This window comes from Neltuma alba, unplaced genomic scaffold, assembly GCF_004799145.2.
Source record: "Neltuma alba isolate B1F8T4 unplaced genomic scaffold, ASM479914v2 tig00011775_pilon, whole genome shotgun sequence".
NCBI lineage: Eukaryota > Viridiplantae > Streptophyta > Magnoliopsida > Fabales > Fabaceae > Neltuma > Neltuma alba.
Genome location: NW_021636398.1, coordinates 15,469 through 39,506, shown reverse-complemented (window position 1 = coordinate 39,506; position 24,038 = coordinate 15,469). Strand labels below are relative to the sequence as shown.

The following is a 24,038-nucleotide window of genomic DNA, read 5'->3' as shown; positions in this document are numbered from 1 at the left end:
AAACAAATTAGTTAATTTATTTATTTGTAATAAACAAGTGTTATCTTCTCTAAATACCATTGCTAATCATGTGTATTAGTTAAAATTACTATTTAATAAAACATTTAACATGTGTAACTACTACAAGAACTACTTTGGAAAAAATGGATAAATATGAGAGATAGAGTTGATTGTGGTATTATATTTAGGACCAAATTAAAAGTCAAACTAACATTTATATTAAGAACTGGAGGTAATATTCATCACGCGAACTTTTTAAATTATATATAACCATATGTCCTTTTTGTCCCATATAGGTTTATAATTAAATACTATTAAATGCTAATATTTAAAAAATTATAGACACAATTATGTGTTATTAGAGAATTTGACATTATAAATATAAGTAACTTAATGTAAATATTGTGCTAACAATAATACCCTTGTATCAAGATATATTGATTAAATAAAGCTAGACGTACTCCTATTTATATTGAAAATATTCTGTGAAAAATTATTCTATAGATTACAATGAATATAATATTAGATACTATTTCTAATCCTTAATATAAGACCTTATTTGACTTTTATTTTGGTCCTAAATATAAGACTCTAATCTATTTTGTCTCTCATATTTATGTATTTTCTTTCAAGATTGTCTTTCTAACAATAGTAGTTATAGCTAATACACTTGATTAGTAAGGATATTTTAAAAAAAACAACACATATTTATTACAAATAATTAATTTAACTTTATTTCTTAATCTCCTCAAATTAGTTAACTAGCTCTTATAATTAGGAGCGGAGGTAGTATACCACAATATCTTACAGTCCACAGAATACCTTATGGCAAAGCTAATTAAACGGTAGTATTGATTTGTAAATTATAAATTGGACAGCTTAATTTTGTAACAGTTAAAGCTTAATGTTTTTAAAGCTCAAATTTCAAGTTCCGATGAGAAAGAAACGTGTTGTTGAAGGCTTGAAGCACTAATATGAAAGGTTGAACTTTCTGGTGAGAAAACTGAAGGTACTTACAAGAAGTGGTTGAATCATAAGTGGAAAATAATAATAAGAAAAAACTATTGTAAAGTTTTAAGAAAGAAATATAATTATAAAAAATTTTGAATAACAACTAGGATACTTAAACCTTTATTATCTTCGGTTTTCAGCTTAACTGCCTGTGTAAGACGGTTCAAAACGGTGTAACTCTTCTTACGGTTAAAACTTTTGAAGCGAATTACCGGTTTGGTCCGGTTTTAAAAATCTTATTTATTATATTCTGCATTGAACCAATTCCCCCACCTTCAAATCGACCGGGAGGAGCTAAGCCCCCACCTGACCTCAAAGTCAAAAGAAGAGACAGTTTTTTGTCAATATCAAAAGACCAAAGCCATGGTGAGAACAAATAAAAAATGATGTGTCAATTTTTTTTTATTGAAGACAAAGATGATAGTGATGCGAATAAGTAATTTCTTCACAAAATCTCAAGAAAATGTGATGGATTCCACCTCCCCCTTTTGGAGTATTTACAATTTCTTTTCATGTATATCCTCCGATCATTTATTGCTAGTTTGAATTTAGAATTTCAGTTGCCTTGTGTTATGATATTTCCTTATTTTTAGTTTTAAAAAAAATAAGTCTTTTAGTCATTAAAATTTTAATTTACTTATAACGCAATCTCTCAAATATAACTGCCTAATTCCTATACTTTTGACTTGATTAAAACTCAGTTTTTGTTTTTTTCATCATTTATAATTTTGTCGTTTACCATCAATAATCTATGTTGATTCATTATTAAATCATTGAAAAAAAAAAAACCTTATTACTATCATCTTACATGACATTATTGTCCCCCTCCTCCTCTCACCATTATTGTCGTGCTTGTTTTTTGGTCTTAGGCATTCTTAGTCTCGACCATATATGGCCTCTTTTTCCTTACTTGTTCGTGTTCATTTAGTAATATGACAGTCAAGAAGTCGTTAAAATTGCAGAGAACTAGATATACAGAACCGGAAGAACTACTTAAAGGAGGTAGCTTAGTTTGAATCACATTGGGTGTTTTGGGTTCTAATTGTGATCGAATTCAAGAATGAAAAGCATACCTAGTAGACTGACATAATCCAAAGAGAGAACAATCTTAAGTTGAGACTATAAGGATTAGAAGGTTAATTTTCTCTTGACTCTAAGATATCATTTAATTTTGATCATTTATTGCATTCAAGGTTTTTATCGGAAAGATTGTCATTGTTTTTTCACAAGATCAAAGATATAAATTACTATATCTTAACAAGCATACAAATACTGTTATCGCTGGCCAACAAAAAATACAAACACTTATCAAATTGATGACTTGACTCTTTGACTGTTTTTATATTTCTAGCTTACAAAATTATGTCAACTTATTTTAAAATTCATAATAGTTATGAAGTTGATTGACTTGATTCAACTTATGGGTTGATTTTTTGAATTTATTATTTTTACGGAGTTAAGCAAATCAAACATGAACGTCGATGGATTTAGGAGAACCCAGTTCTCAGGAAAATGAAAAACCAAAAAGCAAAAACTAATATTAATACTACCTCCGGTCCTTAATATAATACTATGTTTGATTTTTATTTTGGTTCTAAATATAAGACCCCAATCCACTTTGTCTCTCATATTTATACATTTTTTTCAAAGTAGCCCTTCTAACAATGATAGTTTTAGTTAATACACTTGATTAACAAGGATATTTTAGGAAAGACAACACTTATTTAGAACAAATAACTAACTCAAATTACTTCTTTAATCTTCTCAAATTAGTCAACTGGTTCTTATAATTAAGACTAGAGGTAGTACAACCTTTGAACTTCACAAAAATTTTTGTGTTGATTATAATAAATTATGAATGTCAACGGGTTCAATTTCAATCATTTAATGCTTTCGCATGATTTTTTTTTTTTTGGTTTTCAAGGTGGTGCTCCTTCTACACATGGGAATTTTTTTTATTGAACTTGTTTTTTTGAATATTTTATCTTATACTTGGTAATATAATTACTTTTTATTTTAAAAGTTTTCAATGATTTGAAATATATTTAAATCAAATTATTATCATTTTTGTTAATAAAAGTAAATTCCTTGCTAGTGGCAAAAAAATCCTTATTATAAGTAAACTCGTGCGTTTTAACAAAATTTACGTATGAAAAACTTTCGCTACGTTTTATTGGCAAAAAAAAAAAAAACTTTCGCTCCGTTTAGCAAAAAGGCGTTAAGGTGGGAAATGAATCGGAGTAATCTTTAGGTGAAGGTACCATTAATTGCACGAAGCATCATCACGGTATCTCTCTTCTTAGTATCCCCAAGACTCCGGCAGGGAGATTTCAACAATAAATTTCAAGTCAAGCCCCAGTTGATTATCTATGGCAGCAGCCGACCTAAGGCTTTTGGTCAGAAAAAGACCTTTTTTTTTCCTGGTAAAAAAAAACGAAAAGACTTTTTTTCTTTTTATTAATTATTCCAGACAATTTGTTATTTAAGTAAGATTGGGTTAAATTGAAGCAATTTATTAGCATTAAATAAATCATTTATAAGCCAACTTTCTTATTCAGGAATGCGGCAGGATGGATATGCACCCTCAATTTTATTAATGATTTCTAATGCATATCTTTTTTTTTTTTTTTTTAATATAGCTCACAGTGTTCTTATTTTGAACTTGAGACTAATATTTGTCTAGCCCAAAATGTTAAGGTTAAAGTTTTTTCTGTAAGTGCAATTCTTAGGATTCAAACTTAAGTTCTTCCCTTTACAGGAGTGTGACCACTTACTATCTCAACTAACAGCTAAATTTTAACAGTTTTAATTTAAAAATTAATCTTCTTTAAACCAAAGTATACACTTTTACTTACAAAATTAACTAAATTTTAAGCTAAACTAGCCGTGAAGAATTTTTTAATTTAAAAATTAATCTTCTTTAAAAATTAATCATCTAAACTCAACAAGTGCTAAACCAAAGTATACAATTTTATTCACAAAATTAACTAAATTTTAAGCTAAACTTATGTGGAAGAATTTTTTTAACGGCTTTAGTTTAAAAATTAATCTTCTTTAAAAACATGAAAAATCTCATGTGGGCTCCAACATTGATTTGCAAAGTGTACAACTTGACAAGCTTTTGTCCAAAATTAAATGTCCACACCTTGAAATGTATTCAATGGAAGACGTGAACAGATCAAATTTATTGAATTTTTTTTTGGCCAAACACATTTATTGAATTTAGATCCCCGTAAATTTTGTCACTAAGAGTCTGTTTGACTCAATAAGAAAAAGAGGAGGGATTTTATTGGATGAAAGAGGAGGGGAGGGAGTGAAAAGATTTTAATATTATCTTATTTGGATTTACAAAAAGGGAGGGGAGGAGTAGAGTTTTACTATTACCTTGTTTGGTTCATGAGGGGAGGGGAGGGAAAAATATTTTACATGAACAATTTTGCCCTTATTTTATTTAAGATTATTTTTTCAAATTTTATGGAATGTTTAATAAAATAGAATTATAAATAACATTTAATATATTAAACAATATTTATACTAAAATTCTAATATACTCTAAAGCGTGAAGTATTATTGAAAAGGAGGTTGAAGTAATGTTCAACCACAATTTATACTATATCCCATCTTTAAATGAAATATTTGGCCAAACAAATAAGCTCATTAGTCGTGAGACCTCGTTTTCATCTATTTTTATCTTCGTTTATTTAATTGTCCATTTTATTTTTTCAAATTTCACATTTACATGCAAAGGAGAGAGCAGTATTTGGAGACAAGAAGAAAAGGATTTAGAATAGTATAGGGATATTAAAAATAAATATAAGTATAATAGTCACAACATGGCAAAATATTGCTCTTTTCCTCCAAATCTTCCTAATTTTGGAGGGTAGGCTGAGGAGGGGAGGGGAGGGAAAATTTTAAAAATTTTCCCTCCTCTCTTAAAATTTGTGTGTCACTAAATAAGGAGAAATGATTAAAATACTTCCCCCTCCCTCTCCTTCTCTCCAAATCCCTCATACCAAACGCCTCCTAAGTGTCTGTTTTGTTGAATGGGGAGAAATGAAAGGGAGGGTTTTAATGAATGAAAAAGAAGGGAAAAGGAGTGGAGAATTTAAATATTATGTCCTTTGGATTTATTAAAAAAGAGGGGAGGAGAAGATTTTTAATATTATCTTGTTTGGTTCATAAGGAGAAAGGAGAAAAAAATATTTTAACATGGATAATTTTACCCTTATTATATTTAAGATTATTTTTCAAATTTATAGAATGTTTAATAAAATAGAATTTTTTCTCCCCTATTAAAATTTTATGTTGTCAAATAAGAGGAAATGACCAAAATCCCTTCTTATCCCTCCTTTCTCTTCCAAATCCTTCATGCCAAACATCCCATAAAAGTCTCGTAATCTCTTTTGACCACCAAAAAAAAAAAGTTACGGAAAATCCTAATTAATTAATAAAAAGTTTGGTCTTCTTTAAAAAACATAGGGATAAAGTGCCAAGGTATTTCGAAAGTATACAAAAAAAGCACCCAGCACCCACGTACTTCCACGGCATTTGAGAATTAAAAATTTTTTTTTTAGGTGTTAGTGTTTTTTTTAATATACTTTCAAGGTATTTTAACACCCTATCCTAGATATATATCACAAAGAATTAATGTCCGAATTAATGTCCGAGGCTTTCTAGAATTTCAGACAAAGCTTTTTTTATTGGACCAATTTAATTTCAGACAAAAAGACAAAATGACAGGGATTCTTTTCTTTCATTTACCGGCCTGCCTTGGAATATATACTAAACGTGTGCTTTACAAACATAATTTCCGCGTCTGTGAAACCGCAGTGTGGGGCCCATTTTACCATTTTTAAATCTCATTTTCTCGCCAGTAATTTTTTTCCTATTATTTATTACTTAGAGTAGATTCCGTGTATATTCAAAATAATTATAATTATATATGCGAGAAAATGCACGGAGCCTACAAGCCAAAATTTTAATTAGTGGTTGAAATTAAGGATTTTTTAATTATTTCGTCAAGATTGTAAATCAATTTAGTCCAACTTATTGGTAATACATGCTATATTCCTAAGATCACTTAACTATTATGAGAAATTTTGTTAATGCATCAATTGAAGTACTCTATATTTATTTATATTCCCTCTCTTTTTTTTTTTAAATAAGAAACAACATCTCTCATTATGGTGTCCTTTTGTCTGAGAATTTAAACTAGTCTTTTCACTCCATTTATTATCATTCACGTATTATGTCTTATGTACTCTTTTTGAAAATAAAGCTATAATTGGAAAAATATATATATTTTATATATTTATTATTTTTAACTAAATTTAACTAACATTTTCAACCTTGTGATTTGGTAGTTGCTTCTTATAATAATGAATGAGGGAATATTATTTTAAGACAATAATTCATGTATGAAAATTAAAAACCCACCTGTAAAATAGAAGATTTTGCATTTATTACAAGAACTAATGAAATTCAAAATTTTCTTGACTAATGCATGAATGAAATAAACGCTACATTTTTCTTGCAGTAATATTATAAGTAAGATTTTGCTTATGTAATACTTTCTCTCGTTCATAATATAAGACGTTACTTAAGGGAAAAAAAACTGTAGTCTAAAATAGAAGATTTTGTTAGAATAATTAATGTAAACTTTTTTACTTCCATTTCTATTAAATATAGGAGAGAGATTAGAGATGATATAAGTATATCATTAAAAGGCAATTTTACAATTTTCTAGCGATAAAATAAGAAAACTTTATCATTTTGAAACAAATTTAATGACTTCTTATATTATGGGATAGAAGGAGTAACATAGTTATTTAAGAAAGATATTAAACAAATTTATGCATTATGAAATGATTCACCAATCACATACGTAATAATTTCAGGCCAAAAAAAAATCACATACGTAATAATTGACAAACAAAACCACTATATTTGAATAGCTTATTATTAATACTAATATTATATTTAAATGACTTAGAATATTTTGGATGAAATACTCTTTTGGTTCTATTTATAGGACAGAGAGAAAAAACATTTTTTAATCCTATTTATAGAGTATTGAGAAATTTTTTTATGGATATATAATTTTACTTTTTGTTTATTATTGTGTGGACTTTGTTTACATGAAACATAATGTATATTAAATATGGATAAAATTGAAAAGTTGTTGAATTTTAAATAAGAGTTAATAAAATTTAATGTTTTTCTTAGTCTGTACGAAATATTTTGAAAATAACTTATAAATAAGACCAGATGAGTAATTTAGTAAGTAACTAATCAATAGAAAATAAATTGCCTGCAATGAATGTTGTACACTTAAAGTGCATGTAGTTACAGACCAAACAAAAAAAAACAAATCATAATTATGTCTGAAAGATACAATTTCTTCTTCGTTTAAAGCTCAGCAAATATAGGAAACCTGCTAAATCATCTTCGATTATTGTTTTCTTTTTATATACAGGATATAATTTTTGATGTGCATGGTCTTATATCTATGATATATAAAAGATGCCTGAAATTTTAACCAATCTTTTTCTTCATTAGATGTCCTAACACTCTATCAATTAATCAGACACATTCTCTCTAATCTCTTTTTCACTGTTCATAACATTATCTCTAAGAACATTTTGAAAAAAATACATTCTTTTTATATATATTTATTACTTTTAAGGATTTTAATTCATTTTTATGTACATATTTAACTATTCATGCACAAACGAGTAGGAAAATTTTACCGTCAACGGACAAGTAAAAGCAAAGCGACTTCCTTTGAACTACTTGTCCTGACAATCGATAAAAAATTGCCAAGGAGCTCATTCAAAGATGTTTTCTTTTTTGTCTTGGATTTTCACCCACTTTGATTTCCTTCCTTCGGGGATTTACTTCGTTTGACCCATTTTGGTTTCTCGGAAAGAGAGAGCGTGACGTCTCTCTAACTTCCGCGCTCCCTCCTCCTTTCAGGCTTTCACTGTGTGCCCGTTACAAACATTTCTCAGGCGACTTATATTTTTTTGTTTTTCCTTCACAGGCTTCCTGTTCTCCAACCAAACCCTCTTTCCTCCTTTTTTCGGCGCCTAAAACCCAATTTTTCGAATTATTTTTTTCACTCCTTGCAGGGATCACAAGTTGTGCTGGGAATTATAGTTCTTCCTCTTCTTCAAATGGAGTTCGTGGGCAGAACTGTTAAGAAGGAGGTCAAGGGGGTTGGGATTATTTCGGGAACAGTGAAATCTTTCGATTCATCGTCTGGTTTCGTTGAGATCGTTTATGAAGATGGTAATTCTGAGGAGCTTGAATCGTCTGACGTGGCTTCTCTTGTTCAAGGGGAACCAGAGTTAGTAAAGGTGAAGCGCCGGGGAAGGAAACCCAAGAAGAGGCGTCGTGTAGAAAGGAAGCATGACACCAGTGGAAGCCCAGGTAATATTGATGAGAATTTGGGTGTTTCCATGCTAAATGATTCTGAATTGAGGGGGGTTTCTGATGAAGGTGTTTCTTCTAGTGGGAATTTAAAAGTAAATGGTGAATTAGATAGTGGGTTGAAGGGAAGCCCGGGGGCGGCAAATGGGGCAGGAGGGAATTTGACTTTGGGAACTGAAATAATGGGGAATTTGAATTGGAGTGCCAGCTCTAACGGGATCAAAGAAATTCAACGGACGGAAAGCGGGAATGAAGAGAAATCCAAAGAAAGTATATCTACTAATGGTAATTCCAGCATAACGGATTGTGTAAAAGACGGGCTTGATTTGAATGCCAGACTTAACCTGAACGAGGCCTTGGATCTGAATGATGGATGTAGCTCACATGTTAATACTGAGAATGGTTTGAAGGAACGGGGTTGCATTGATTTAAATGTGGATGTGAATCATGAAATTGATGCCAGCGGGGACGTGACTGCTGTAGATTGTCCAGCAGTTGGAATTTCGAAGCGGGAATGTAATTTTGATTTGAATGAGGAGGTATGCGATGAAGCTAAGGAAACTCAGGGTGATAATGCTGGAGAGAAACTGTCAGATGGAGGTGGTTTGTTTAAAATGGGGCAAAGCCCTAAGTCAGAGACGGATATTAATCAAAATTCTGTACAAGATGATAGTGTTAAAGGAAATTTGGATTATATCCCTGATTCGATGAAATTGGAGGGAATTGATTGTTTCCGTGAGCGTACAGGTGAAGACGCTTCTGTGAGTATGATTGAGCAAAAGGAAGATGGAGGTACTGTGGCTTTTGACTCTCATGGGGTTTCAAATGCTATTTCTTCTAAGGATTGTGATTCTCTGGAGGTTTGGCAGGAGCATAGTCCTGAAGCTGGTATTGCTATAACTCAAGAATGTCAAAATGATCCAGGAAGCCAATATAAACAAGGAAGGGCCGAAGGAAGAGAAGAAAACTATCAGAGAATCTAAAGGCCGCTCCAGAGACAGTTTTAAGGAGGAGTTCTCGCCGTGCATCAGCTTTAAAACGTGACTCAAGCCCTATAACAAGGAATGTGATGGATGATCCTTTCATGTCTCCAGGGCCCAGTGCCATAACAGAAGAAAAAACGGTTGTTTCTGGTTCTGAGCAGTATGAACAGTGCAGTGAACTTCCGCCAAAGCTGCAACTCCCCCCTTCTTCTCAAAATTTGAACTTAGATAACATTCCTATTCTTGATCTTTTTTCCATTTATGCTTGTTTGAGGTCCTTCAGTACTATACTATTTTTAAGTCCTTTTGAGTTGGAAGATTTTGTAACTGCACTGAAGAGTGTAAATCCTAACATATTATTTGACAACATTCATGTTTCTATTTTACAAACTCTTAGAAAGCACTTGGAATACCTTTCAAATGAGGGTTGCCAATCTGCATCCGATTGCCTGAGGTATATTTTATTTTTGCATCCATTGGTCTTACAAATCAACATATTTGGTCTTGATTCTTGTGGATTATATACATTTTCATCATATTTTTTCTTGCAGAAATTTGAACTGGGATTTGTTGGATCTGGTCACATGGCCTATTTTTATGGCTGAGTATCTTCTGATTCATGGTTCTGGACTTAAAACTGGTTTTGATATTAAGTACTTCATGTTTGGGGGTGACTACTACAAGCAGCCTGTAACTTTAAAGATTGAAATTCTTCAGTGCCTTTGTGATGATATGATGGAAGTGGAAGCCATAAGGTTGGAGCTTAACAGAAGATCTTTGGTTACTGAGGCTGATATGAGTTTTGATCAAAGTATGTATTTTGACATTTGCAAGAAAAGAAGAGCTCCGATGGACATGTCTGGTGGCTTTTCTCTGTCTGAGGAGATTGTTGATGTCACAACTGACTGGAACAGTGATGACTGTTACCTTTGCAAGATGGATGGAAGTTTAATATGTTGTGATGGTTGCCCTGCTGCATTCCACTCCAGGTGTGTAGGGGTTGCAAATGACCATTTACCTGAAGGTGACTGGTATTGCCCTGAGTGTGCAATTGGCAGACGTAAGCCTTGGATGAAACCACAAAAATCACTTCGAGGAGCAGATCTTTTAGGAATTGATCCTCATGGTCGTCTTTATTTTGATAGCTGTGGTTACCTGTTAGTGTAAGTGTGCACATACCTTTTATCTGGATATTGATACTACTTCCTTCGCTATTATAAATGTCAACTCTTCTTCTACTATAGGTGCTTGCACTGGGTTGCCTTATAAATAATAATTCTAAGTTTGGGAGCATATGTCAGAGGAATGCATGATATGGATTTACATAAATTGGAGGTCAGTCAAGAAAATCTTGGGCTTGTTTGGATGGATAGCACGGGATGGAATAGAATGGAATGAAATAATCAAAGCGGGTAGGGAAATTGCTTAGGAGTTTTATTTTAATGATAGAGTGGAATGGTAATTGACAATCTCTCAGACCACTTCCTGCTCCCAGTTAGCATCTCAGCCAATTACAATTATATCCTCCTTGGTTAAAAACTTGCTAGAATCACATTCTAATTGCAAGGATAATTTTTAAAATAATTTATAAACCTTTCCATTTCATTAATGTCTCCCTATCTGGCCACATTAAATTCCCAAATAGTTGAGTGATGCATGACTTACCAGTCAGTTCCCTCACCAGTCGGTTCCCTCATAAACTTCGAAACATAATTCTAGTCTTATTGTCGTTTTGGGGTGATTTGCAATGAACTAATGACTTCTATTTGATATTTTATGCTCCTCCCTGATCTGACTCACTGTGGTTGCCTTGCACCTTTATATGAGAAAATGCTAGCCACATTGTAGTTTTGACGATACAGATTTACAGTCCTATATTAATTTGTTTTGCCTTTGATCATCTTGCTTTCTGCTCACTTTATCTGGTTTTTAAAAATATTTCAGATCAGATTCATCTGACATGAGATCCTTGTTCAATTACTACCACATTAATGATCTGCATGTTGTAATTGAGGTGCTAAAAGCGGCTGATGCTTTCTATGGTAGCATATTAATGGCAATCTGCAAGCACTGGGAAATTCCTTTTAACTTAAATGGAGCAGCTTATCAGCTGGAACTCTCAAATCAAAGTGCTAGCAGGTACATGCACATGAAGACAGAATACTCTGCTATATATCCATCCCCAGCACCTTTTTCATCCTCAGAAGCATTCTTGGACACTAATCAGGCTGCCGATCAAAGAAATTATGAAGAAACTTCTACTGCACAACCTTTTGGCCAAGAGTTTCTCAAAGCTGAGAGACAGTTAGATTCAGTGATAACAACAGAAAGTCCCTGTGTTGCTTCAGAGGTATCAGCTGAAACAACAAAAATGAGATCAACCACTGATGATGATCCTCGAACATATGGATTCCATGATTCCAATAGACCTGGTGGAGCCCTGAATCAGCCGGGAATACCAGAGAAATTGCACACAGTCAGTCGTGCTTCTCTGAGGTCTTCCCGCTTAGATACAAGCCACAAGGTAAACTTAACATCTGCAGGTGCTGGTTATACCGCATCAGCTAAGTCCACTGGGAATAGAGCTACTTCAGAAATGCTATGTGGAACTGACTACATAAACTATTACAGCTTTGCTCGAACGGCTTCACTAGTGGCTGAGGAGTTGATACGTAAATCTCCTGAAAAAACCAACAAGAGTATTGAAATGTCTGAAGAAGACTTAATTTCAGAACAAGCGAAGGCTATTATTAAGAAATCTACGAACTTCTGCTGGCCAAGTTCTCAAAGTGTTAATGCAGCTGCCCGAAAGGAAAAATGTGGGTGGTGCTTTACATGCAAAGTTGAAAATGATGACAGAGATTGCTTGTTTAACTCTGTGGTGATGCCTATTCAGGAAGTTTCTAAAAGTGATTTAGTTGGATTTCAACCAAAGAACCAGAATGCCCATCTTAAAGATGTCATATTTTATATTCTCTCCCTTGAGGATCGATTACGTGGGCTTCTACTGGGGCCATGGTTGAGCCTCCATCATTCTAAGAATTGGCGTAACAATCTTCTTAAGGCATCTGATGTTGCATCTATTAAATGCTCATTACTGACTGTAAGGATTTGTTTCCTTTGTCTCTTCCGGTTATTTATTGCAAAATATATCTTTCAATAATCAGCTGTGTGAGTAGCTTATATTGCAATTGCAATTATGAAAATCTTTTTGACATCATTGATCGAGTCATTTCTATTCGGTAGTATTGTGATGACCCATGTAAAATTTTCTCCCAAATCTTTACTGGCAGTAATTAAGTGGAACAAACTATTGTTGATCTATGTCAATATGTGTTTAACCCTCGACGAGTGGGTATCTCTGCAATTTTAATATTCTTTTAGCACTATTTGTTGATTACTAAATAGTCAAAATCAAAATTATACTTAGGGTTTGGCCAAGGGGTGCTGAGGATCAAATCATAGGATTCAATTAATAATTCGTTTGATCATGCCATCCCATGAAAGTAAGTTTTGAAAACGTATATTATTTCTTTCTGAATCATTAACTAGCATATTAGCTTCCTAGCCCTCATTAATGTACAAGTCACTTGAAGCACGCTTATTAAACATAATTAATTATACAAGCTATATATAAAATGTGTATCACACAACTTGTTGATTGGCAATTCTGTTTTTCATGTACATAATTAATCATGCCTTTCTCCTGCTATTGACAACGGGGGGCTCGAACTTGTTCCGTTGCTTTTGTGCTTTCTGTTGTTATTGAGGATGAGATGATGGTTTTCAGATTAATTGGATCTCAAGCCTCATCACCACAAACCTGGACGGGGCTCAGATCGTCTAGGTTTTGGATTTACATTGTCCTCTGGTTCATACTTAGGCATCCTTAATCTTTTCTGCAGTTAGAGTCCAACTTGCGGCCTCTTGCTCTTTCGGCAGACTGGTGGAAACATGTGGATTCTGCTGTTACCATGGGTTCGGCTTGTCATATTGTGGCCAGTTCACGCACATCTTGGAGGCATAGTATTGGAAGGAAAAGGGCAAGGTGCTCTGATATTGAGTCCAGTGCATCTTCTAACGCAAGTGGTTTGGGAACGTATTGGTGGAGAGGTGGTCGGCTTTCCCGTCATTTGTTTAATTGGAAGGTTCTGCCATGCTCTTTGGTTACCAAGGCTGCTAGACAAGGTTTGCAAATTATTTCCACATCTATATTTTAGTGCTTGTGTTAGGAGTTATTTAATCCTAGCGATTAGTTTGAATTTTTCTGAAGTTAGACATTTTACAGCTGGGTGTGCAAAGATACCGGGCATTCTATATCTTGAGAATTCTGATTTTCCAAAGAGAAGCAAATGTGTTGCTTGGAGAGCTGCTGTTGAGACATCAATTAGTGTGGAGCAACTTGCCATCCAGGTAAGATCATTTTAATTAGGACTTACCCATTTGTGGTCTTTAACACTGGTATTGTAGTTGGATTATTTAGGATAACATTCTTATCGGTTTTGGTACCTTAGTTGCACTCTTGTTTCTATGGTTGATGTTTAGTTTCAAATTTGAGCTTATCACTACCATATATTTTAGTGTTGTCAATTAATTTAGTCTTAATGACATCAACCGTGATATTAGTTAATTTGAGCTAATCAATCAACATTTAACTCCGTTCCTTAACAGCTCCCCTGAACATTTTTCTTGCAATCTATTCTTGGTCTGTCGAGAACATTAAACAAAAGGGCCAGAAGGTCAATACAGTAAATTCAATCTTTTGGAATGAAAGATCCATATATGTTTTCTATGTCTTAGTGCCCTTTTGGATTAGCAGTGAATAATTGTGATTTTAGATAATTGTGAATTTTATAAGTGACACTGGCTATAAGTAATGTTGGTTAATCGTGATTTCTGTTTGGATATATATATTTTTTATTAGTGACTTTAAGAATTGTAATTATGTTTGGTTTGCATTTATTAAAATCACTTATGGATGTACAATTACCAAAAAGGCATGAATCTAATAAATATTATTAAATATAATCATTTGGGGAGAGATTTTCGGAAGAGTGTGGGATGATTGGTTGGAGAAATTCAGTTGATAAAAATTGATAGGAATTCTTCAAATGCATAAGTTATTCCTTGGTGCTTATCCTAAAAGTGCGGTAAAAGAGTGAAATCATGATTCATGGAGATTTTGTAAAAATTACCCAAATAAGATAAACATGCTTCATAATTACTTATTTAGATTCAAACAGACTTATTTGAGTTCTCATCGCTTAACCAAATAGGCACTTGGGCACCGCCAAATAAATGGATACTAATGATTGGGGTAAGGTCTTGCTGTGAAAATTCTAGCAATGCTTCCAGTTGAAAGGAACAAATTAGTGAAAGCATTGATTTTGAATGAAACATCTTTACCTTTTTTTTATTGAACTATTTTAACCAAAACAATTGTTTTTCAAAATGTGAAACTAACATGCTCCTAACAAATAGTAACTAAACTGCACCATGTACGCCGTCCCAATGGGCTGCACTAGAATTGAGGGCTGTTTTTGGAATAAGATGACTGGTGATGAAAACGTACCTATTCATGCAAAGACGCAAACTCGGGCATGGTTTGATAATTTTTAGTACATTTTGGCTTTATACTCTTGCTAAACTATCAGTAACAGTAGGTTATAAAATTGCACTTATTGTCATGAATTAGCTGTCTCTTATGTTCTAAGTTCATTAAGCTATGGCGGGGTTTCAGGTTAGAGAGCTTGATTCAAACATTAGGTGGCATGACATTGAGAATACTCATCCTCTATGGGCGTTGGACAAGGAATCCAGAAAATCAATCAGGCTGTTCAAAAAAGTAATTGTACGCAGGAAGAGCACTGAAAGGGAAACCGTAAAATATCTTCTTGATTTTGGGAAGAGAAGGGCTATACCAGATATTGTTAAGAAACATGGTTCTTTGTTGGAAGAATCCTCAAGTGACAGGAAAAAATATTGGCTGGAAGAACCTTATGTTCCCTTGCATCTTATAAAGAATTTTGAGGACAAAAAAATTGCTCGCAAGTCCAATGAAACGAAACCAGGAAAAGTTCTGGCGATCAGTGGATTTAATAAGAGAGCTCCGCAAAAACGGGGTTTTTCATATTTGTTTTCTAGGATGGAAAGGCCTACCTATCATCAGTGCGGCCACTGCAACAAAGATGTCCTAACCAGGTATCTTTTGAGGTCACTTTTGCTTAGAAATGTTTTGATTTCAGTTCCATATCCTGCGTCCCCCCCCCCCTCTAGTTATGTTATTTGCAGCACTTGCATATTCTGGTTTGGTTGTATCTGAGTTTAAAATGCATTCATTTGTGTGATTTTAATATTAGAATAAACATGTTAGAGAAGAGGTGAAAAGAAATGCAAGGACGGGAGACAGGATTGCCATTGAATAGAAATGGAGAAAACGTTATGTTCTTAACGGAAGTTATTGGCTTGCTTAGTTAGGCATCTGATGTCTCAATTTACAGTTATAAATTAGATAAAGCATAAGGGTTAGGGCATATAATGCGAGTCATCCCACTAATCATCTAGACACTTGGTTTAATTAACCTAGCCATCACATTCACTATTCCAACAAGGAAAGAAAAGATAAGAAAAGAAAATCTGAAACAAATGTGGAAAGCGTATCAAGGAAGCCAACATAAACAGTCTCTCTGCATGTTTTAATAAGAAACCCTGAGCAGAAGACATGAATAGCACGTTTTATTAAGTTAATATTCAGAAATGCGGGCCTTGCTATCTTTTCTGGGGTGGAATTGTGTACATGACATTGTTGCTTTATTTAGTCTGGTCTTCCAAAACCAGTCCAGTTTTGGCTAATTTAGCTGATCTCTGATTGGTTCTATTCTAGTCCAGTTTTCGTCATATTCTGGTCTGGACTAAGGACCGCTTTGTGTTCCAGTCAGCTGAAGCAGCTGGTCTAGTTGGGTTTTTTAATCCTTGGTTAATGGCATTTTGATGTTCTTACCTTAATTATTCCCTAGTAACTTTTTCCCCCATTTCTTGCCAGGGAAGCTGTGAGCTGCCAGTACTGTAATGGTGAGCATTTGCACTTAAATCTGGTGCTTTTGATTTCTCTTGGTGATGTTTACTGCAGCTTGTTGATGGAATTTTTGTGTTGTTTCATCGTACCATCTCAGTTACTTGGACTTATGTCTTGAATCAAAACTTGTTAGCCTTTGCATATAGAAAAAAAAATTTTAGGCTTTCAATGCAGATACAAGATGTAGCCATGAATATGTTTACGCATGATTTTCTTTCTCTTTTTGTACAATGCATACAAGTTATTTTTGTTTATGGTAGTACTTATATTTGCCATTTTTCTGGATGAGATTTGTTTATATCATCTATGGGTTCGGTCATGATCGATGTTGAAATCTCATTATACTTTTTATGGGAGTTGACATGGTCATTTCTTTTGTGCTTAAAGTTTCAAACTTAAATATAAAGATAACCTTCAATTGGATGCTATGGGGAGAACTCAGCTCGTGGATATAATTGTAATAGTTGGAAATGGTTTTTTGGGGTGCTAGTGGTAGATAGAGTTTTTGAGAAAGCTCTGGACTATATAAAGGGATCAGAGTACCTATGTAAGCATCGTGATGGTAATGAAGTGAGTAGGTGGAATCCATTGCTTTTGATGCCTGTTAAAATCAATTTTGCGTCATTGGATCCAACATCTTTCTACCATGAATTTTATATGTAGAAAATTTTACGGTAACTCAAAGGTTTTTAGTGTACCATCACTATATCATAAAATGAATGTATGATATTATTTTCAAGTATAAGAATCAATTACCTCCTTGATCGTGTGTATTGATGTTATTGAATCTTTCTGAAAACTGGCATGCAGGATTAGTGGGGTTATTAGTTTTAATACGACAGTCAGAACGATGACAAGTGCATTGGACAATAGGATATTGAAATGAAAAGTTTTAAGTAAAAATTCTTTTTCATGTCAATTGATTCCTAGTCACACACACACGGAGTTTACCATTATGCATTTTTCTATAAAAAGTGGAAAACATAATTCAAAACAAGGATTACAAGATGAAGTAACGTGAAGACTAACGGAAGTGCACATAAAACAAAAGGCTATTTTGAGATTGGTGAGGTAGGTATAGATCATGTAAAAAGAAAATAAATATATGTTTAGATCTCCCAGGTTGCGGTTTCCTAGTTATTTTTGACATGTCTAGTAGGGAGACCCAAAATAGATGTGTGGGCAGCTCCTGAACCTTGGTCAACGCTTAGGTTGGCACTATTAGTTCGGGTGCTTGATATGCTTTATGGCTAGGCGCAAGACAAGCTTCTTGGTCCTTGGCTTCTTTAAATCAGTAAAAAAGGGAAAGTGTGCATATAAGGGAAGCCCTATATCGATTTGTTTACTTTTGGAGACTCTTGTTGCATAAACTGCTTATGGAAACTCTTGTTGAAACGTAGTGGCACCATTATGATATTGGATGAGCCGTTTTGGGCAAAATATAATCAGATAGATGAAAAGTCAGTTAAATTGAATATAAGGATATGTGGAATCTCTCTGATACCTAATGCTTTGTTTCTTATGTTTGATTTTGAGTTTATTTTGGATGTAAACCCTTTTTTGACTTGTGTAATTGAGTGTCGTGTAATTTGAATTATATAACTGAAGCATTAGAAGTTGTTTTATTGTATACAATTCTTGCTTCACTTGGGAGGCACCTCGCTTTTGCCAGCCGGATGTATGTCTACACACACGAGCGCGCGCACACACAAACACAAAAGAACTGATAATGATACCTGTTCCTACCTTTTCTCAGGGCGAGACATGGAAAATATGTATGAATTTTCGTATGATTCAATATTTGAAACTTTCTATGCTTCTTATGCTGCTTCTTTCCCCTTTTCTTAGTGTTGTGTATGCGAACTTATTTGTACTCCAATATCTGATGACAGGATTCTTCCATAAGAGGCATGTCAGAAAATCTGGTAGCACTGCTGAATGCAGATATTCGTGTCACAGATGCCTGGATGGGATGCATGTAAATTCTAATTCTAAAAGAAGAAAACTTGACCCAAAACTAGGGAATATTCAGTCACAAAAGGGTCGAAAGGTTCCTTCAGTGGGCAGACCAGTTAAGCAAAAAGGCAGCAAAAAGCCATTGAGCAAGAGGCGGCAAGGAAAATCTCAAACCAATAAGAAGGTCCCGTCAAGTATACCTCTTCGTCGATCAGCTAGGAAGGCCAAATGCTTGTATGTGCAAAAGAAAAGGAATGTGGGACGTAAAAAGGGAAAGAAAAGTAAATCCAAGAAGGTGACATCTAGGAAGCCCAAGGAAACATCTAGGAAGCCCAAGGAAACTACTTCTCGTTCTAAGACAGCAGTAACTTTTGAGCGTAAGAAACGAACTCATATCTGTAATAGTTACTGGCTCAATGGTCTTAGGTTGTCCACAAAGCCAAATGATGAACGAGTAATGCTGTTTAAGGAGAAAAAGCATCTTGGTACCTCAGAAGGTCTTTCTAGCACCTTTGATCAACCAAAATGTCATCTTTGTTGTGGAGATGGGTGCACTTTGAATTATATTGCTTGTGAAATCTGTGGAGGTAACTTCTTTGCCACTGTTCTTTACTTTTTAGTAAGGGGATAGGATGGAAAGAAAATATTATATATCAAATGATAGCCTGCTTCTTAATGGTTGGGATACCATTTCAACTATGTTTTATAAGGTATTAGCTGCTGCTTTATGGTGCTTTTTCTGTATTTTTTTGGGGTCAAAATGGTGGATTTTTTGTATTAAATATGTATTGTAGTGTGATCTAACTTGATGCGTTAATATGCAGAGTGGTTTCATGGGGATGCTTTTGGACTCACTCTGGAGAATGTCAGACAACTCATTGGATTTCGGTGTCATGTTTGTCGTGATAGGACTGCACCAATGTGTCCCCACAAGAATAATAATGCCATGACTCATGCTGAAATCAAAGCAGCAACCGAGTATGCAGAGGAACTACCTAATTCTGTTTCACTTCAGCCATTGAGTCAGGTACACTCCTGCAACTTCTTAAGATCCATGAAAAGGTCGTATTATCATAATTACACCTGAATTTCGTGATGACAAGCTTTTACTGGTATTTAACGCCTTATTTTATCCTTTTTTTTTTTGACAAAAGGAATATTTATTAGTGGTCAACTGTTTGTAATCTTTTCTTGGAATAATTTTCATGTGAACAATTTTCACATTCTAGCTCTGTTAATGAATTAGAAAGGCTAGCTTGTGGTGGTTGATTGGTGTAACTAGCTAGAGCAGTGGTATAACATAATTATAGAAAACTGAATATTAACTACTTTGAAACTATAATTTTGGATGATTTGGCCTTTTCCATTATTAATAATATGACTGAATTATTTTGTTAGGACCCTTTAATAAAAACAGGAAGTCGCAAAGCCCAAAAACATTGCTTGTGAATGTGAATGTGTGTGTTCGTTCTATTGATTGTATGAACATGGTCTAATAGATGTCCTGTGGAAGTGCAAAAAGCTATCAACCCAATGATCATATATAGCAAGTTTGTATAAGATTCTTATATCTGGCTTCACTGCAGGTTTAGTGATTCGTACGGAAAGGATATACAGTTGGACACCGGACGCCAATTTCTTGTAGGTCCTTTTTCTTCCTGCAGGAGAATGATGCTCCTTCATCAGTTCCATTCAAATTAAAAATGAAAAAGAAAAAAAGGAAAAAAAGAAAAAAAGAAACAGGGAAAACTAACCAGTTTGATGGTCGTCACAAGAGGAGAAATGATTGATCGATCAGAATCTTGTGGTGCAGCATGCTACCATTTAGAGGGAAAGAAGAATAATGGCAAGGACAAACATGTTAGAGAGGCTGAAGAAAATTGCATTTGAGGAGGATAGCTTAGAGAATTCATACATTAATTGCATTATTAATGATTGTTAATCTAATCCATGTGTATTCATTTTAGTTACATTCTTTCTCATGTAAGTCATATTGGAATGATTCCCTGGCTGTCCTTTATATTTAAACCTTTTGAAGAAATCAAATATATGATCATAGCATTGCTTACTTGGCAAGGAGGAATTATAGCCCTGCAAGAATGTTTCTGCAGTCATTATTCCTTGATCAAGAAAAAAGAAAGGAAAAGAAACTAAAAAGCTCATTTTCAGGTTTGTAGCTAGTAATAAGTCATTTGGCCATCATGTTCTTGTGGCTCCATTATATAGTAGCTGCTATTATAGTGTATATATAGGATGTTGTATTGTTCACTGGCTGTGAACAACACATCTTATTTGAGATCTGTGTTGTTAAACAGATCAAACGGGATGCCTGAGTAATTAAAGAAGGTGAGCTTTTAAGTGTAATCTGAGTTTGACCTTGAAATAAGGGAACTCTTGAAAAGGTTCATGATGACACATTCCTGTGTTTTTTGAATTTTTTCTCCTTTAAAAGCATGATTTGTAATGTTTATGGATGAAATTGTGTAAGTAGTGTTAGCTTTACTTTTGTCATCAACTTGTAGTCAATCACAAGGTAATTAATAAACTCATTAAAGAAAGGTAAAAATATGTAAAGTATTTTTCATATTTATGAAATAGAGCAAGGTCCCATATTTAGCATCAAGCGTTTTTTTTTTGTCAGGGGAAAAAAACTTTGACAGGAAAAAGGGAAAAAAGACTCCATTTGCATGTGCTATATTGCATGACGTAAATAGTAAGTAGTTATTGTTAGTTTGGTGGAAGTTAACTTAAAAATAACCTTTTATATTAATTAACTTATAAATGGCAAAGGATTTTAGTTAATTTCATTATCTGTCACAAGCAATAGTTTCAATTGTTTTTAGAAATAGCAAAGGTGCGGGGGAAAATCAATGTAACTTTTAGTGAGTTTATTGTAGGAAATCCATTAATATAAATATAAAATATATAGAAAATCAATATTAATTATAAGTTACAAATAGCATGGTATTGAAATCCGGATTGGATTAGCTGGTTCAACTTGAAAACCGGTACCAGAGCTAAATTGACTATGATTAACTGGGCCCAGTTGCTTTTTTTTTTAACCTATTTTAATCAAATTTTTTTTCCTTTTTCCTTTGTAAGTTGTTGATAATTTTTACTTAGTAATTGAAGGATTTTAGGGAGGAATATTTTGTTATCATTTTGTTAGGATAAATATTTAGTGACTTTGGTAGCATATATGATATTATGATTTTAATTTGTCAAAGTAATTGTAAATAAGGTTGGAAAGAAATTGTAAGCATACAACTATTTTGTTAGTAATCAAGGTACTAAATTGATATTTACTCTTTGGATGGTACAATGAAAATTTAAGTTTTTTTTAATTTTTTATTGGTTTGATCTCTTGGTTGACTCTGATCTAACCCATTCATCTTTGACTCACTGCGTCAACTAGTTCGATAACTAGTCTGATTTTTTATACCTTGATAAATAGTGAAACTTGCCTAAAATTTCATGCAATCTATGACAAATATGTTTAGCTCATACTTATTTGTTAAAATAAAAATATGTTAGGATAAAAGATCATAGAAGTAATGTTGAAATTTAATTTTAAAAAAACATTGGATCATAGAAGAATTTTCATTATTTGGAAACCATTTGTTGTGAACAAATTTTCCATTGGACTTGAGCTGTTGCAACCTATGGGGAGTATTGAATTTTTTGAATGGAAATCTGGATATCATTACTTAAAGCAAAAGATTACAACTAGAGCCCTTCATCACTATCTGCCTCTGGACACAGAGGTGGAGGTTGATCAAGGATACAAAAGCTATTAGCTGTAGTACGAGACAATTTAGCTAGGAAATCCGCAGTACGGTTTCCTTCCCTGTGGACATGATGGATCTGAACTACCCAATTCCTATGAATTAGGATCCTAGCATCATTAACAATATCACAAAAAGGGTGGTCACTTGTACAACCCCAATTTAGCATAGCAATGGCTTTTATACAATCACTAACAAGGTTAATTTTCCTAAAACCTCTATTCCAGCACGTGGTTAGGCCATGAATGATACTGATCAACTCTGCGATAGTAGGAGGAACATTTGTGAGTTTGCAGCAGAATCCATCAATCCAATCATTAGATGCCTTCTTTATGACCCTTCTGCATCCACTTTGTCCATCTTGGAGAACCAAGCCATCTACCTCCAGCTTAACAAAGTCATCATCTGTAGAAGCTTGTCGTACTTTATGGTGTGGGTGTAGATTGTAAAACTTGTTGTTATGAAGCAACTTCTAGTCTATACAAGCTCTCAAAAAAGTGTTATGTGCATTCTGGTTAAAACCATCTTCATTGGTACCAAAGAGTTTGTTGCACCTATTGACCCATATGTCCTAGCACATGTAACCAAACAAGGTTGATCGATGGATTTTCTTTGTGAAGTGAAGTCTTGCTTCATGGGTGAGATTCCACTTGATCCATTCGATACCTTGTAAGGAGAAAAAGGGATTCCAATAGGAGGGCTTAATGATTGCTTTCCATTTCTCCTTGGCATTTAGGTAGTCCCTCAATATATGCATAGAGTTCTTCTCTTGATCACATCCGAACGAATAGTTGTCTATCACTTGAAGTCCTCTACTCCTTCTGAGGTTCACAATATGTGCTCTTCCATGTGCAAAAAGCCACATGAGCGACTTGATCTTCTCAGGTACTTGTCATTTCCAGATTTGTTTCCACATGCTATTCCTGCTGCTATTGTAAATTAACCATCAGTTGACGGTCTCCAATAGATTTTGTCCTCTACTCTCTCTTCACGGGGTGGATGTGCACTAGTCATCTGAGCAATATTGTTCCCATCAAATTACCGTTTCAATTTCCATCTGTCCTTCTCTCCTCCAAGCTCCACATAGTCTGCCCCTCTCATCCATATCAATCTCCCCCTCTCTTCTTGGAATGAGGTCTATGAGTAGGGTGTTTATGTCAGACCAATTAATAAACCAAAAAGAGGATTTATTATTCCTAACTTTGATGCCAAGCCCTTCCTTGAACTTCTCCCCAACAGTATAGATATCCCTCCAAGTGTGGGAGGAATTATATAGGAGTATTGAATTTTTGGGATCCATTAGATGATGAACTAAGCAATATCTAAAAGTTAAAGTGTTCTTAATATAAGACCAAACTTGCATCCACTTACTTATTACCGAACACCAGTTTTCCAGTAAATACGTGCCGTTTGTATTTTTTTTAATAGATGTCATCATTAATGGCGTTAATTCACCCCACAGTCTCAGAGTCTCTCTTTCCCCCTCTTCATCTCTGTTCATGACTGCAAATTAAAGGACGCGCACCAACCAAACAGTTCACCACAAAATCATGAAAGCATATTCACTGGTGTCGTAGAAGTCATCGTAGATCATTGTTTTCGCCGATGTCAATGCCAGCGACCCCACCATTACAACAGAGTTTCGGTCTCAGACAAAACTTCGGTAGCGGCAAGCTGCTTTGCGGTTGAGACAAGTTAAACACCGAACCTGAGAATATTCCTAATTTTCCCTCTTCCTCATGCTATGGTTAAAATGACAGGAAGGTGCTTGGAAAGCTCCGATGGGCGAGAAGAAGC

At 34.1% G+C, this 24,038-nt stretch overlaps 1 protein-coding gene across 1 annotated transcript; it reads left to right on the top strand.

Annotated features, from left to right (window-relative positions):
* The first annotated feature begins 7,941 nt into the window (after nt 1–7,941).
* On the top strand, nt 7,942–20,535 carry LOC114717784 (DDT domain-containing protein PTM). Its single transcript, XM_028902978.1, is given in 11 exon segments — nt 7,942–9,381; nt 9,384–9,879; nt 9,977–10,588; nt 11,370–12,528; nt 13,331–13,613; nt 13,714–13,838; nt 15,166–15,626; nt 16,468–16,496; nt 18,393–19,043; nt 19,281–19,483; nt 20,043–20,535. Coding segments are annotated over 11 exon segments (5,220 nt in total). The 5' UTR covers nt 7,942–8,186; the 3' UTR covers nt 20,049–20,535.
* The last annotated feature ends 3,503 nt before the right edge of the window (nt 20,536–24,038 follow it).